The 12457-nt window shown below is 41.9% G+C and overlaps 2 protein-coding genes, 1 long non-coding RNA gene and 10 other non-coding genes across 17 annotated transcripts in view; 8 read left to right on the top strand and 5 right to left on the bottom strand.

Moving 5' to 3' along the window:
* Positions 1–1531, top strand: part of LOC148402409 (uncharacterized) — a 25653-nt gene extending 24122 nt beyond the window's left edge. For both annotated transcript variants that reach the window (XR_015857322.1, XR_015857323.1), the window contains one exon: positions 806–1531. This is a non-coding gene — a long non-coding RNA (uncharacterized LOC148402409). The remainder of the gene's footprint in view (positions 1–805) is intronic.
* LOC148402398 (uncharacterized) overlaps positions 1–10496 on the bottom strand; it is a 25910-nt gene extending 15414 nt beyond the window's left edge. The window contains exons 1-6 of one of the 3 annotated variants that reach the window (XM_088370057.1): positions 10238–10496; positions 9621–9749; positions 9030–9104; positions 8765–8938; positions 8532–8689; positions 40–228 (exon numbers count right to left, since the gene is read on the bottom strand). In XM_088370057.1, coding sequence (XP_088226183.1) covers positions 40–228; positions 8532–8689; positions 8765–8938; positions 9030–9104; positions 9621–9749; positions 10238–10309 — 797 coding nt within the window. In that variant the 5' untranslated portion in view covers positions 10310–10496. The remainder of the gene's footprint in view (positions 1–39; positions 229–8531; positions 8690–8764; positions 8939–9029; positions 9105–9620; positions 9750–10237) is intronic. The other 2 variants (XM_088370056.1, XM_088370055.1) reach the window with 2 other exon arrangements.
* On the bottom strand, positions 2314–2386 carry trnam-cau (transfer RNA methionine (anticodon CAU)). The gene has a single exon. It is a non-coding gene; the product is annotated as a tRNA-Met (tRNA).
* Positions 3273–3345, top strand: trnar-ucg (transfer RNA arginine (anticodon UCG)). Its single transcript has one exon. It is a non-coding gene; the product is annotated as a tRNA-Arg (tRNA).
* trnak-cuu (transfer RNA lysine (anticodon CUU)) lies at positions 3761–3833 on the top strand. Its single transcript has one exon. It is a non-coding gene; the product is annotated as a tRNA-Lys (tRNA).
* trnat-agu (transfer RNA threonine (anticodon AGU)) lies at positions 4550–4622 on the bottom strand. The gene has a single exon. It is a non-coding gene; the product is annotated as a tRNA-Thr (tRNA).
* Positions 4862–4934, top strand: trnar-ucg (transfer RNA arginine (anticodon UCG)). The gene has a single exon. It is a non-coding gene; the product is annotated as a tRNA-Arg (tRNA).
* trnat-ugu (transfer RNA threonine (anticodon UGU)) lies at positions 5563–5635 on the bottom strand. The gene has a single exon. It is a non-coding gene; the product is annotated as a tRNA-Thr (tRNA).
* On the top strand, positions 6013–6085 carry trnar-ucg (transfer RNA arginine (anticodon UCG)). The gene has a single exon. It is a non-coding gene; the product is annotated as a tRNA-Arg (tRNA).
* On the top strand, positions 6500–6572 carry trnak-cuu (transfer RNA lysine (anticodon CUU)). The gene has a single exon. It is a non-coding gene; the product is annotated as a tRNA-Lys (tRNA).
* On the bottom strand, positions 7267–7339 carry trnat-agu (transfer RNA threonine (anticodon AGU)). The gene has a single exon. It is a non-coding gene; the product is annotated as a tRNA-Thr (tRNA).
* trnar-ucg (transfer RNA arginine (anticodon UCG)) lies at positions 7681–7753 on the top strand. The gene has a single exon. It is a non-coding gene; the product is annotated as a tRNA-Arg (tRNA).
* The window catches only part of cd40 (CD40 molecule, TNF receptor superfamily member 5), a 7437-nt gene continuing 5473 nt past the window's right edge, over positions 10494–12457 (top strand). Inside the window, exons 1-3 of one of the 2 annotated variants that reach the window (XM_088370060.1) lie at positions 10494–10624; positions 12221–12302; positions 12440–12457. The exon at positions 12440–12457 is cut by the window's right edge and continues 105 nt beyond it. In XM_088370060.1, coding sequence (XP_088226186.1) covers positions 10610–10624; positions 12221–12302; positions 12440–12457 — 115 coding nt within the window. In that variant the 5' untranslated portion in view covers positions 10494–10609. Of the gene's footprint in view, positions 10625–11584; positions 11729–12220; positions 12303–12439 lie in introns of those variants that run through there. The other variant, XM_088370059.1, reaches the window with a different exon arrangement.

Raw genomic sequence — 12457 nt, 5'->3', positions numbered from 1 at the left:
TATAACTTTTATCATGATGACATGAAGACTTCCACTCACTGGTATTCATTTTTACGAGTGACGAGGGTAAAGGTATCGGCATGGTGACGTTTCTGGACACTGGTGTCGCCGTCCGACAGATGGATCACAATGCTTATAGGCGTTGAGGACATCAGTTCGCTCTCGGCAGTGGCTCGCCGACTGAAGGGCACCAGGGTTAGTTGGCCAGGGTGCAGCTGGACCTCATATCTGGAATGACAGTGGAGGAGATCATGCGGTTTTTAAGGAGCAGATAAACTGGAGTGGCGTAAATTCTGGCCATCCATCCAACAGATGCTATGCCCAAATTAGTTACCTTTATAAGGACCAGTTTTAAGTCTCATTTTTTTTGTTAGGAAACTGACAAGAAACCACTTGAAACCAGAATGGCAACAGTCATGTAGATGTTATTCTTATTCTTTCAACATTACGCGGTACCACACACTTCAAGGTTTTTCTTGTGCCTGAAGCAACAAAACAGCCCCAGGGCATTGTGCTCCCACCATCATGCTTCACAGTGGGAACAGTATTTTGAATGTTGAAGGCCTTCCCGTTCTTTCTCAAAACAAACGCACCATGCCGATGCCCAAACAGCTAAATGATAATATGTTACAATAACACTAGTAAAATTAGACAATGAAAGTGGAGTGGCTCTTTTCAACTTTTCCCCGAAGGGGTCGCCACGGCGAAACACCCGTTTTTTTTGTCCAGATGATTCGTATGAGAAGTGTTTGGCACAGTTTTACACCGGATGCCCTTCTTTACGCAACCCTCTGCATTTACCCAGGCTTGGGACCGGCACAGGGGAGACACTGACGTGCTGTGGCTGCACATGGTTCTCTGACCAGGAATCGAACCCAGGCTGCAGACGGTGAATGCTCCGCATCCTAACCACTGGACCATCAGGGAAAATTGTACAATGAAAGTAATAGTAAAAAATCGCATTATACCACCTGTGCCACAACTTAGACCTGCCTTTAGTTGGTCTAAAGCAGTGGTTCTTAACCTGGGTTCGATCAAACCCTAGGGGTTTGGTGAGTCGCTTCAGGGGTTCGGCAGAGCCTCCATGGCGGAGGTCCGAACACACCTGATTTATTGTGTAAATTCATGATGACGCATATCTAAACTTGCCTCGCAAAGGCAACAGCAGAAGTCACACTGATTTGCAGGTATTGTCACGACTCGTCTCCGGTTGTGTTATTATATGTAGGTTGTCATGGTTTCTGTCCATCTGTGTACTCGCCCCTCCCTTCCTGTGTCTACTCTCAAGCCATGTACTAATCACAATCACCTGCCTCTTGTTACCTGTATCGTATTTAAGTCCTGTCTGCGTGTCACTCCCTGTCGGATCATTGATGTCTTTTTGGTTACTGTCGTTGTCAAGTCTGTTTCGGTTGGCCAGTCTGTCGGTTTGTCAATTTAGTTATGTCAGTTTGCCGGTTCTGTTAATTTGTTCCCCGTATCCTCTCTTCCAACTACCTTTTCCCTTCAATAAACCCTGGTCCAAGCTGCATATGGTCGTCCTGCTCCACTCCGATCCGTGACAGGTATGTCATTTCTTGTGTTGGTTTTGTTCTTTGAAAATCGTGATGTTCATACACGGCTCATTTTGTGCACCAGTAAAAAACATCTATGTCTTGAATTTGAAAAAAAAATATATATTTTTCACCGAAGAGTGGTTCGGTGAATGCGCATTTGAAACTGGTGTGGGTCGGTACCTCCTACAAGGTTAAGAACCATTGAACTAGGGCTAGGGTTTCCAACTAGAGCTAGGGTTTCCAGCTCGAGCTGGGGTTTCTAACTAGGGTTTCCAACTAGGGCTAGGGTTTCCAACTAAGGTTTCCAACTGGAAACTTGCTATTGCGGCGACACATTATAACAACAAACCAACTAGGGGTAAAACTAATTACCCATTAAGAAAAACTGAAAAAATGAAAGACTTCTTAATGACAGAAGCCCGGTTAGCTCTGTCGGTAGAGCATGAGACTTTTCTGCACGATTTCTTGTGAAGATCGGACTCACGACCTTCAGATCATGAAACTAACGGGTTACCGCCTGCGCTAACGAGGCTATGTACTTACAGTCTTACAATTCTATTTTACTATAAAAGTGATTTAACCACCAGTCATTTCCATCAAACTGAACTTCAGTGAAAGAAAAAGTGATTTTAGTCTGAGCAATCAGCTACCTTCTGATACTAGGGTTTCCAACTGCAGCTAGGGTTTCCAACTAGGACGAGGGTTTCCAACTCGGGTCAGAGTTAGGGTTAAGGCTTGTTTGGACTATATAAAAGTGTGCCCCGTGTGAGGATCGAACTCACGACCTTCAGATTATGAGACTGACGCGCTACCGCCTGCGCCAACGAGGCTATACACTTGCTGTCTTACAATTCTATTTTGCTGTAAAATTGATTCAATCACCAGACTTCCATCAAAATGAACTTCACAGAAAGAAAAAGTAACTTTTGTCTGAGCATTCTCAAACTAGGGTTTCCAACTCGAGTCAGGTTGTCCAACTAAGGTTTCAAACTGGGGCTAGGGTTTCCAACAAGGGCTAGAGTTAGTGTAAGGACCAAATACAAGCATGCCTTGTGTGAGGGTTGAACTCAAGACATTTAGGTTATGAGACTGATGCACTACCGCCTGCACTAACAAGGTAATGAACATTTGGTCTTATATAGCTCTTTTACAGTAAAATTGATTCAACCACCGCCCATTTCCATCAAACTCAACTTCACAGAAAGAAAACTTTACGGTTAGGGTTAGAGCTTGGGTTAGGGCTAGTGCTAGGGTTAGGGTTAGAGCTAGGGTTAGGGTTAGGGTTAGAGCTAGGGTTAGGGTTAGATCAAGCCAAGCATCCTGCGTTAAAAGACAAACCTTAACCACTTCAGGTCATTGTCTCCGATTACAACTCGAGTAATTTGTCAGTTTGTTTTGTAGCTTTGACTGTATATAATATGAGGTGCTCATACATTTATTCTATTCTGAGCAACCTGCTATCTTCTGAAATTTACAATGATTTTACTGTAGACTATGGAAAACAGTGCCCCATGTGAGGGTCGAGTTCACAACCTTCAGATTTTCAGACTAATGCACGACCACAAGGCTACTATATGTCAATGGCGGTACAATTCTCTTTTACTGTAAATGGATTAATCCACAGGCCATGTTTGAATCAACTGTGAACTTCACTTGCCACGAGACTGCAGTCATCAGAAGGCGTTGCCTTGTTTCACTTGGTACAGCCAAGCACATGGCTATGTGGCCTAATGGATAAGGCGTCTGACTTCGGATCAGAAGATTGAGGGTTCGAGTCCCTTCATAGTCAATTTCATGTGTCATGCAATAGAAATCAAACACTGAGTTCTGATTTTTTTGTTGTTGTACTGACTCCCCCCAATGTCAGTTTTCAGTGCAACAAAGTGACAAAAACCAAAAGAAAAAATGCTCTCTCTATTGCACACTAGGGCCAGCGTTTCCAACTAGGGCTAGGGTTTCCAACAAGAGTTTCAAACTATGATTTCCAACTGGGGCAAGGGTTTCCAATTGGGCTTTCCAACTCGGGCTGGGGTTTCCAACTAGAGACAACATTGGACTGCTGCCACTTGTTGGGAACCATTGAATGTTTAGTCTTATCAGTGAATGTGTTTCTGAGGCCAGATTTAAAACGTGGCTGCTGGTTTTACCGAACCTAACCCATTAAAAAAAAGTCTTAAAGAATGAAACAATTGTTTACAGGGGAAGCCCGGTTAGCTCAGTCGGTAGAGCATGAGACTCTTAATCTCAGGGTCGTGGGTTCGAGCCCCACATTGGGCGGCTCCCACTTGTTGGGAATTTTGGAATCTTTAGTCTTATCAATGAATGTGTTTCAGAGGCCACACTTAAAATGTTGCTTCCACTTTTGACCTAACCTATTAAAAAAACTTGAGAGAATGAAACAATTCCAAGTTGGAGAAGCCTGGTTAGCTCAGTCGGTAGAGCACGGTGTCAAACTCAAGTTTTATGTGGCCCGTGAAGACAAATTGTGCATCAAATTCGTGTCATTACTAGAATTGCAAATTGTCTTGTCTTTTAATATCTTTTTGTTTTAATAATTGACCAGTTTTAACTCATCTGATTTGAAAAGGAGTTATTTGTCAGTTTGTTTAGTAACTTTTACTGTATGAGGCAGGGGCGTTGCACTCCAGTCCTCAGGGGACGCATTCCAACATGTTTTCCAAGATTCCCTCGTTAAGTGCACCTGTGTGAAAAGTTTTAGCTCCTCCAGAACGTGAAAATGAGCAAATCTTTTCACGCAGGTGTGTTTAACGAGGATAACCTGGAAAACATATTGGAACGCGGCCCCCGAGGATTGGAGTTCGACACCCCTGGGGTTAGGGTTTCAAACAACTCGTCTGATTTGAAAACGAGTTATTTGTCAGTTTGTTTTGTAGCTTTGACTGTATATAATATGAGGTGCTCATACATTTATTTGGGTTGAGTCATAATGGCCCTCAGAAAGAAGTTATGACTACAATGCCTAAATAAAAGCGTGCCCCGTGTGAGGGTTGAACTCACGACCTTCAGTTTACTAGACTGACGCGCTACCGCCTGCGCTAACGAGGCTATGCATGGGGTGTTTACAAAGGTATTTTACTGTAAAATTGAGTCTACCTCCAGCCATTTTAACTACACTTAACTCCACTTGCACTAACAAGGCTACTATATGTCAATGGCAGTACAATTCTCTTTTACTGTAAATGGATTAATCCACAGGCCATGTTTGAATCAACTGTGAACTTCACTTGCCACTAAAGGCTGCAGTCATCAGAAGTCATTGCACTGTTTCACTTGGTCTTTCACATGGCTATGTGGCCTAATGGATAAGGCGTCTGACTTCGGATCAGAAGATTGAGGGTTCGAGCCCCTTCATAGTCAATCTCATGTGTCTCATCTGTAATAGAAATCAAACACCGATTTCTATTTTGTTGTGCTGACTCCCCCCCAATGTCAGTTTTCAGTGCAACGAAGTGACAAAAAACAAAAGAAAAAATGCTCTCTCTATTGCACACTAGGGCCAGCGTTTCCAACTAGGGCTAGGGTTTCCAACGAGGGTTTCAAACTAGGCTTTCCAACTCTGGCTGGGGTTTCCAACTAGAGACAACATTGGACTGCTGCCACTTGTTGGGAACCTTTGAATGTTTAGTCCTATCAGTGAAGGTGTTTCTGAGGCCAGATTTAAAACGTGGCTGCTGGTTTTACCGAACCTAACCCATGTGTGAAATGTTTTAGCTCCTGCAGAACGTGAAAATGAGCAAATCTTTTCACGCAGGTGTGTTTAACGAGGGTAACCTGGAAAACATATTGGAACGCGGCCCCCGAGGATTGGAGTTCGACACCCCTGGGGTTAGGGTTTCAAACAACTCGTCTGATTTGAAAACGAGTTATTTGTCAGTTTGTTTTGTAGCTTTGACTGTATATAATATGAGGTGCTCATACATTTATTTGGGTTGAGTCATAATGGCCCTCAGAAAGAAACTATGACTACAATGCCTAAATAAATACGTGCCCCGTGTGAGGGTCGAACTCACGGCCTTCAGTTTACAAGACTGACGCGCTACCGCCTGCGCTAACGAGGCTATGCATAAGGTTTTTACAAAGGTATTTTACTGTAAAATTGAGTACCTCCAGCCATTTTAATTACACTTAACTTCACGGACAGAAAACTTTACTCTATTCTGAGCAACCTTCTATCTTCTGAAATTTACAATGATTTTACTGTAGACTATGGAAAACAGTGCCCCATGTGAGGGTCGAGTTCACAACCTTCAGATTTTCAGACTGATGCACGACCACTTGCACTAACAAGGCTACTATATGTCAATGGCGGTACAATTCTCTTTAACTGTAAATGGATTAATCCACAGGCCATGTTTGAATCAACTGTGAACTTCACTTGCCACTGAAGGCTGCAGTCATCAGAAGTCATTGCTCTGTTTCACTTGGTCTTTCACATGGCTATGTGGCCTAATGGATAAGGCGTCTGACTTCGGATCAGAAGATTGAGGGTTCGAGTCCCTTCATAGTCAATTTCATGTGTCATGCAATAGAAATCAAACACTGAGTTCTGATTTTTTTGTTGTTGTACTGACTCCCCCCAATGTCAGTTTTCAGTGCAACGAAGTGACAAAAACCAAAGGAAAAAATGCTTTCTCTATTGCACATTGGGCCGGCGTTTCCAACTAGGGCTAGGGTTTCCAACGAGGGTTTCAAACTAGGATTTCCAACTGGTGCAAGGGTTTCCAATTGGGCTTTCCAACTCGGGCTGGGGTTTCCAACTAGAGACAACATTGGACTGCTGCCACTTGTTGGGAACCTTTGAATGTTTAGTCTTATCAATGAATGTGTTTCTGAGGCCAGACTTAAAACGTGGCTGTTGGTTTTACCGAACCTAACCCATTAAAAAAAAGTCTTAAAGAAGGATACAATTTGTCACAGGGGAAGCCCGGTTAGCTCAGTCGGTGGAGCATGAGACTCTTAATCTCAGGGTCGTGGGTTTGAGCCCCACATTGGGCGGCCTCCACTTGTTGGGCACCTTTGAGTCTTCAGAGGCCACACTTAAAATGTTGCTTCCACTTTTATTTGCCCTAACCTATTGAAAAAAACTGAAAAAATTAAACAATTCCAAGGTCGATAAGCCTGGTTAGCTCAGTCGGTAGAGCATGGTGTCAAACATCATATTATGTGGCTCACGAAGACAAATTGTGCATCAAATCCGTGTGTCATTACTAGAATTGCAAATTGTCTTCACTTTTAAAATCTTTTTGTTTTAATATTTCACCAGTTTTTACTCGTCTGATTTGAAAAGGAGTTATTTGTCAGTTTGTTTAGTAACTTTTACTGTATGAGGCAGGGGTGTTGCACTCCAGTCCTCGGGGCCGCATTCCAACATGTTTTCCAAGATTCCCTCGTTAAGTGCACCTGTGTGAAAAGTTTTAGCTCCTGCAGAACGTGAAAATGAGCAAATCTTTTCACGCAGGTGTGTTTAACGAGGGTAACCTGGAAAACTTATTAGAACGCGGCCCCCGAGGATTGGAGTTCGACACCCCTGGTAGGGTTTCAAACAACTCGTCTGATTTGAAAACAAGTTATTTGTCAGTTTGTTTTGTAGCTTTGACTGTATATAATATGAGGTGCGCATACATTTATTTGGGTTGAGTCATAATGGCCCTCCGAAAGAAGCTATGACTACAATGCCTAAATAAAAGCATGCCCCGTGTGAGGGTTGAACTCACGACCTTCAGTTTACTAGACTGACGCGCTACCGCCTGCGCTAACGAGGCTATGAATACTGGGTTTTACAAAGATATTTTACTGTCAAATTCACGGACAGAAAACTTCTGAGCAACCTGCTATCTTCTGAAATTGACAATGATTTTACTGTGGACTAGGGAAAACAGTGCCCCGTGCGAGGGTCGAGCTCACAACCTTCAGATTTAGAGACTTATGCACGACCACTTGCACTAACAAGGCTATATGTCAGTTGCATTACAATTCTCTTTTACTGTAAATGGATTAATCCACAGGCCATTTATGTCTGTAACCACTGCGAACTTCACTTGCCACTCAAGGCTGCAGTCATCAGAAGGCGTTGCCTTGTTTCACTTGGTACAGCTAAGCACATGGCTATGTGGCCTAATGGATAAGGCGTCTGACTTCGGATCAGAGGATTGAGGGTTCGAGTCCCTTCATGGTCAATTTAATGTAATGCATATGAAATCAATGACTTTATATCAGTCCGAACCAGCTCTTGTATACTATAGGAAAGGGTTTAGACTTCTGATTTCTTTTTTTTTTTGTGCTGACTCCCGCATAATCTCCGTTTTCAGTGCAACAAAGTGAGAAAAACCAAAAGAAAAAATGCTTTCTCTATTGCACACAACTAGGGTTTCCAACTAGGGCTAGGGTTTCCATCTCAGGGTAGGGTTTCAAACTAGGGTTTCCAACTGGGGCAAGGGTTTCCAACTAGGGTTTCCAACTCAGTTAGGGTTTTCAACTAGGACTAGGGTTTCCAACTAGGGCAGTGGTTCTTAACCTGGGTTTGATCGAACCCTTGGGGTTTGTGAGTCGGTGTCAGGGGTTCGGCAGAGCCTCCACTGCGGAGGTCCAAACACACCTGATATATTGTGTAAATTCATGATGACGCATATCTTACCTGGTCTTGCAAAGGCAACAGCGGAAGTCACACTTATAGTAGTATTTGCGGGTATGTCATTTGTTGTGGTTCATGCATTGTGTTGGTTTTGTTATTTGAAAGAGATGATGTTCATTCATGGTTCATTTTGTGTACCAGTAAAAAACATCTATGTCTTGAATTTCTGTCAAGACTGTCATGTGCGCCGGGGAGGGGGAATAGAAAATGCGCTCCACCCGTTGAAACACTCAGAAAGGTGCAACACGGTCTACCGAATTCCAAAACACAGAAAACTACTAAAGCTGAAGGGAAGTAAATGACTTAGAAGAGAATGTTTGTACTTGACCCATCGGAAAGATGCCAGTCCGCCTCTGTGCAGCATAAGGACACCTTCCCGGAGGGTTTGAGGTGCTTGAGGCTGCTGCTGTGTCCCTGCACTGCCCCCCTCAGCATGACTGTAGATGTTTCTATAAATGATCTGGTTAACAAGCTGCATTATCTGGAGCGAAAGAAGCACAGATGTTGATGGAGTCAGAGCAAATATAGTTTTTAGTTTGAAATGTTAAAATTCAACCTTGTGCTTATCGTCCACTGAAGTAGCCTCCAGTTCGTAATCATTGTGGCCTTTGAATGAAATAGAGAATCTGGAACCGACTCCATCATCACAACTCTTGACCATAACAAAGGGAAGTTGGCGCTTGATGATGCCTTTCTCAATCGTGCACAGCATTTTTGTGGTGAAATCCATCTGCATAGATAGATTGATTTTTTCCATAGATACGTAGATGGATAGATGGGAAGGTCGGTAGGTAGGTACTAGGTAGCTAGGTAGGTGATACCTGAAGAACGCGCTTCTTCCATCTGTAGCGTCCATGCTTGTGCACGCTGAAGTTGTACTGTGAAGGAAGCTCCTCCTGTGTTGAAACCCACAGCATAAGAAATATTGAAGACATAAAAGAACAGATTAATAGACGACAAAATAGTATCACCATTTAGTAACTAAATCAATTTTATACTTATTTCCTGTCTGAACAAATGAGCTACAAAATTGATTGGGCAAATTGAACAAATTAATCATCACTGGCCCATGACTGTGTGTGTCACATTTCAAGGCGATAAAAATGTTTTGTAATGCAAATTACTGTATGAATGAGAGTACTAAGCGAGTATTTGACAGATTTTTGTTGAATGATTCTAGCTCAGTGTGTCAATGTGTGTGAGAATTCTTGTTGTTTAGTATGAGCCCAGGCTCACCGATGAAAATGAATGGAAGATGGTGATGTATTTACAATCATTTTAGTCCAAATGATTGTAAATACATCACCGTCTTTCTGTGAGCAATAAAATTGTCACAGTATGATAGCATCATAACTTTAGGTCGGCACAAACACAGTAAGATTCGGATGTTCTCTCAATTGAAATGTTCTGACCTCGTCAGGGGAACTCTGCAGTTTGGTTAACTGGTCCCGGTCCTTCCTGGCCAGTTCCAGAGCGTCGTCGATGGACAACTCTCCAGTTTTCACTTTATGCATGATGCTCAGCTGCATTTCGTTGCTAAGCTGAAAACACAGCACATCGCAACACTCTTATTTCAAGTTTTGACTTTTGTCATGAAGAAGGAAATTATTATTTGGGTTTCTGTTTGTTTCCAAATTAAACTTTCAATATTGTTGCTACGTTCATTGGCATTTTCATCAAGTATTACCTTCTAATATGTCTCAGGCATGTCTTTCGAATAAAATCCACACATGAAGATTGCATGCAATCGCAAAGCAGAGAGTACTCGATGTGAGATTCAAACCATGAACCTCAGAACTGTGAAGCAGCCACGCTAACTGCTAGATCACAGATCTTTGAAAGAGGAAACACTACTGTAGATATAAGCTTGCCCATGAGAGTGTTTGCACAAGTTACAAGGAAGTAGTAACAGTTTCAGATCCTTCCAAAAACTAAATAAGAGTCTACATTCTGTGTTACGGCATATTAGACTTTGGATGAGTATCTGCTTTTAACACAATCTTTCTTGTACTGATCGGCGTTCTCTTACCTGTGGCAAGTCCTCAATGAATCTCTCCACTGTGGACACATTGTCCTTCTTCTTTGCTCCTAAACTCGGCATTCTTGGAGTTAGCCTTCAAGCACTTCCAAACTCCACTGGACTTGTTTTGTTCTTTTCTTGCACTGACCTGCTCCTCAAAAAGAAAAAATCCAACCGTTGTTATCATGTCTGTGGCAGTTCCCCACCCACTTTCACCTCAGGTTCCACTTCTTGTGGGTATGTCAGGCCCGCCTGACTATATAGGCCCCGCCTCTTGCCCCACCTTGCAGCTTTCTCCTCAGGCATTCATTCGGGTGGGAAATTTACCCTCATAAGGAAGTTTAAAATGAGGAAGAGGGAGAAACGGGACACTGAAAACTAATGCTACATTGCAGGGTACGTATAACAACTGACAACTTTTCACATTCACACCATCAAAACACAACAGAAAGAGCAACCAGTTTGGTCACATACCTACTAGATAACACCGATTGTTCTCTTTTTTTTTTTAAATTGTTTTAACTGTGTGTGTGCATGTGTTAGCAACAGCAGTACCCACCAAATCCACCAGATGACCCAATTGTTGCCCTTTGAAACTTTCATGGGAAATAGTTTCATGGGGAAAATAGTACTGTAGTACTTAATGAACTGCACAGGCAATGTTTTAGGTAACAATTGAACATTGAATATGTAAAGCTTAAAAAGTAATAAATAATAGTAACGGATACTTAACTTGAATGACAAACTATTATAATTGTCCACAAAGGCCACATTTGATTTGTTAAATGGACAGATGGTCAGGTCACATGTACAGTAGATGAATATACAAAAAAAAAAAAGCAGCTTTTTTAAACAGGCACTATTTATTTAAGTAATCGATCATTCATTGTCAGTTATTGTATTATCTGTAATTAATTATATTTAAATTAATTAATCCTGATGAGCTAAAAGAACACAAAATATCCAGTCATCAATTTTCTGAACCACTTGATTAATTAGTGCATTGATTTTTAAGCATTTTTTGGAAGGAAGACCTCAACTAATGCAAGGAATTATTGCCATTTTCATATTGATAACTGAACAGGCTGTGTAGGGCACATGGGCCATAAAAATTGCCCACCTTTGGATATGGTAGATATTGTATTGATCCCAACAGAAATTCCTAAAAATAAATTTCCTAATACAATTTGAAGCTTGCTTTTGATGATGGTGGCACATGCTACTTCGAACGTGGATGCTCCTTCTTTGGGGATAAGAGTCTGGGGAAGGGCAAAGAAAAAGACTTTGAGGGAAAGTGATTTAAAGGCATGTTTTCACAACATACGCACTAGGACAGTGACTCCACCCCCCTTGCCATTGCCTCCTCCCCCTCCTTAAAAAGAGTCAGATTACAGACGCGTGTCAGGCAGAAAGAGACGAGCCACGCATCCCGTCGGAGAATTCTCCACATTGACAATTATCATGCTTCTAAAAATAATGCCGATTCTGTGGGCAGCTGTGGTGAGTACTCGTTAACACCTCTTGAAATGCAATTTAAAAACAACTGAACAACATACGTACTTTCGCTTTCACTTTCGTTTTGACCGCATCTGTTGGGTGGTAGTCGCGGTCAAAACGAAAGTGAAACCATTTGTTTTATCGGTTGTTGACCACCTCAAATGCGTAGTTTGCTCTAATGCATTAAAAAAAAGTTGTAATTACAGTCAGGTTCAATGGGAAAACAAATAAATCCAAAAATTGTCATTTTAGAGCTTTAATACCGTAATACGTACCGCAATATTTTTTGCTTACGCTTATAATGCCGTCTGAATATGATATCATATGAAACCACAAATATAAAACAATCAAAGCGCAAACAATAACAGAGCGTTCCTTTTTGCTCATCTTATTATAAACTAGTTCAAAACCTTTGTTTATTTGCAACCTGTAATTCCACGCAACTGACCCTTTCCTTAATGATGTGACAATGAAGACTTGCGTTTTGTTTTCCAGGTAATTATTGCAGCTCAGCCTCTGTGTGACCCATTGACTCAGTACGGACTTAATGGAGAGTGCTGCCAAATGTGTCCTCCAGGTAAACTAAAAATGTATACGTAGTACATAAACAATGTTCATTCAGCAGCAAGAAAGTCAAGAAGCAGATAACTGAAACCTTGAAATTATCTTTAACATGACTGAGGCCACTTTTTAATAACATAAACATGATTTCAGGCACTAGCATGTCTGACT

This window comes from Syngnathus floridae, chromosome 2 (genome assembly GCF_059516105.1).
Source record: "Syngnathus floridae isolate MCC-2025c chromosome 2, RoL_Sflo_1.0, whole genome shotgun sequence".
Taxonomy (NCBI): Eukaryota; Metazoa; Chordata; class Actinopteri; order Syngnathiformes; family Syngnathidae; genus Syngnathus; species Syngnathus floridae.
The sequence above is the reverse complement of the archived record's forward strand: the minus strand, read 5'-3'. Positions and strand labels throughout refer to the sequence as shown.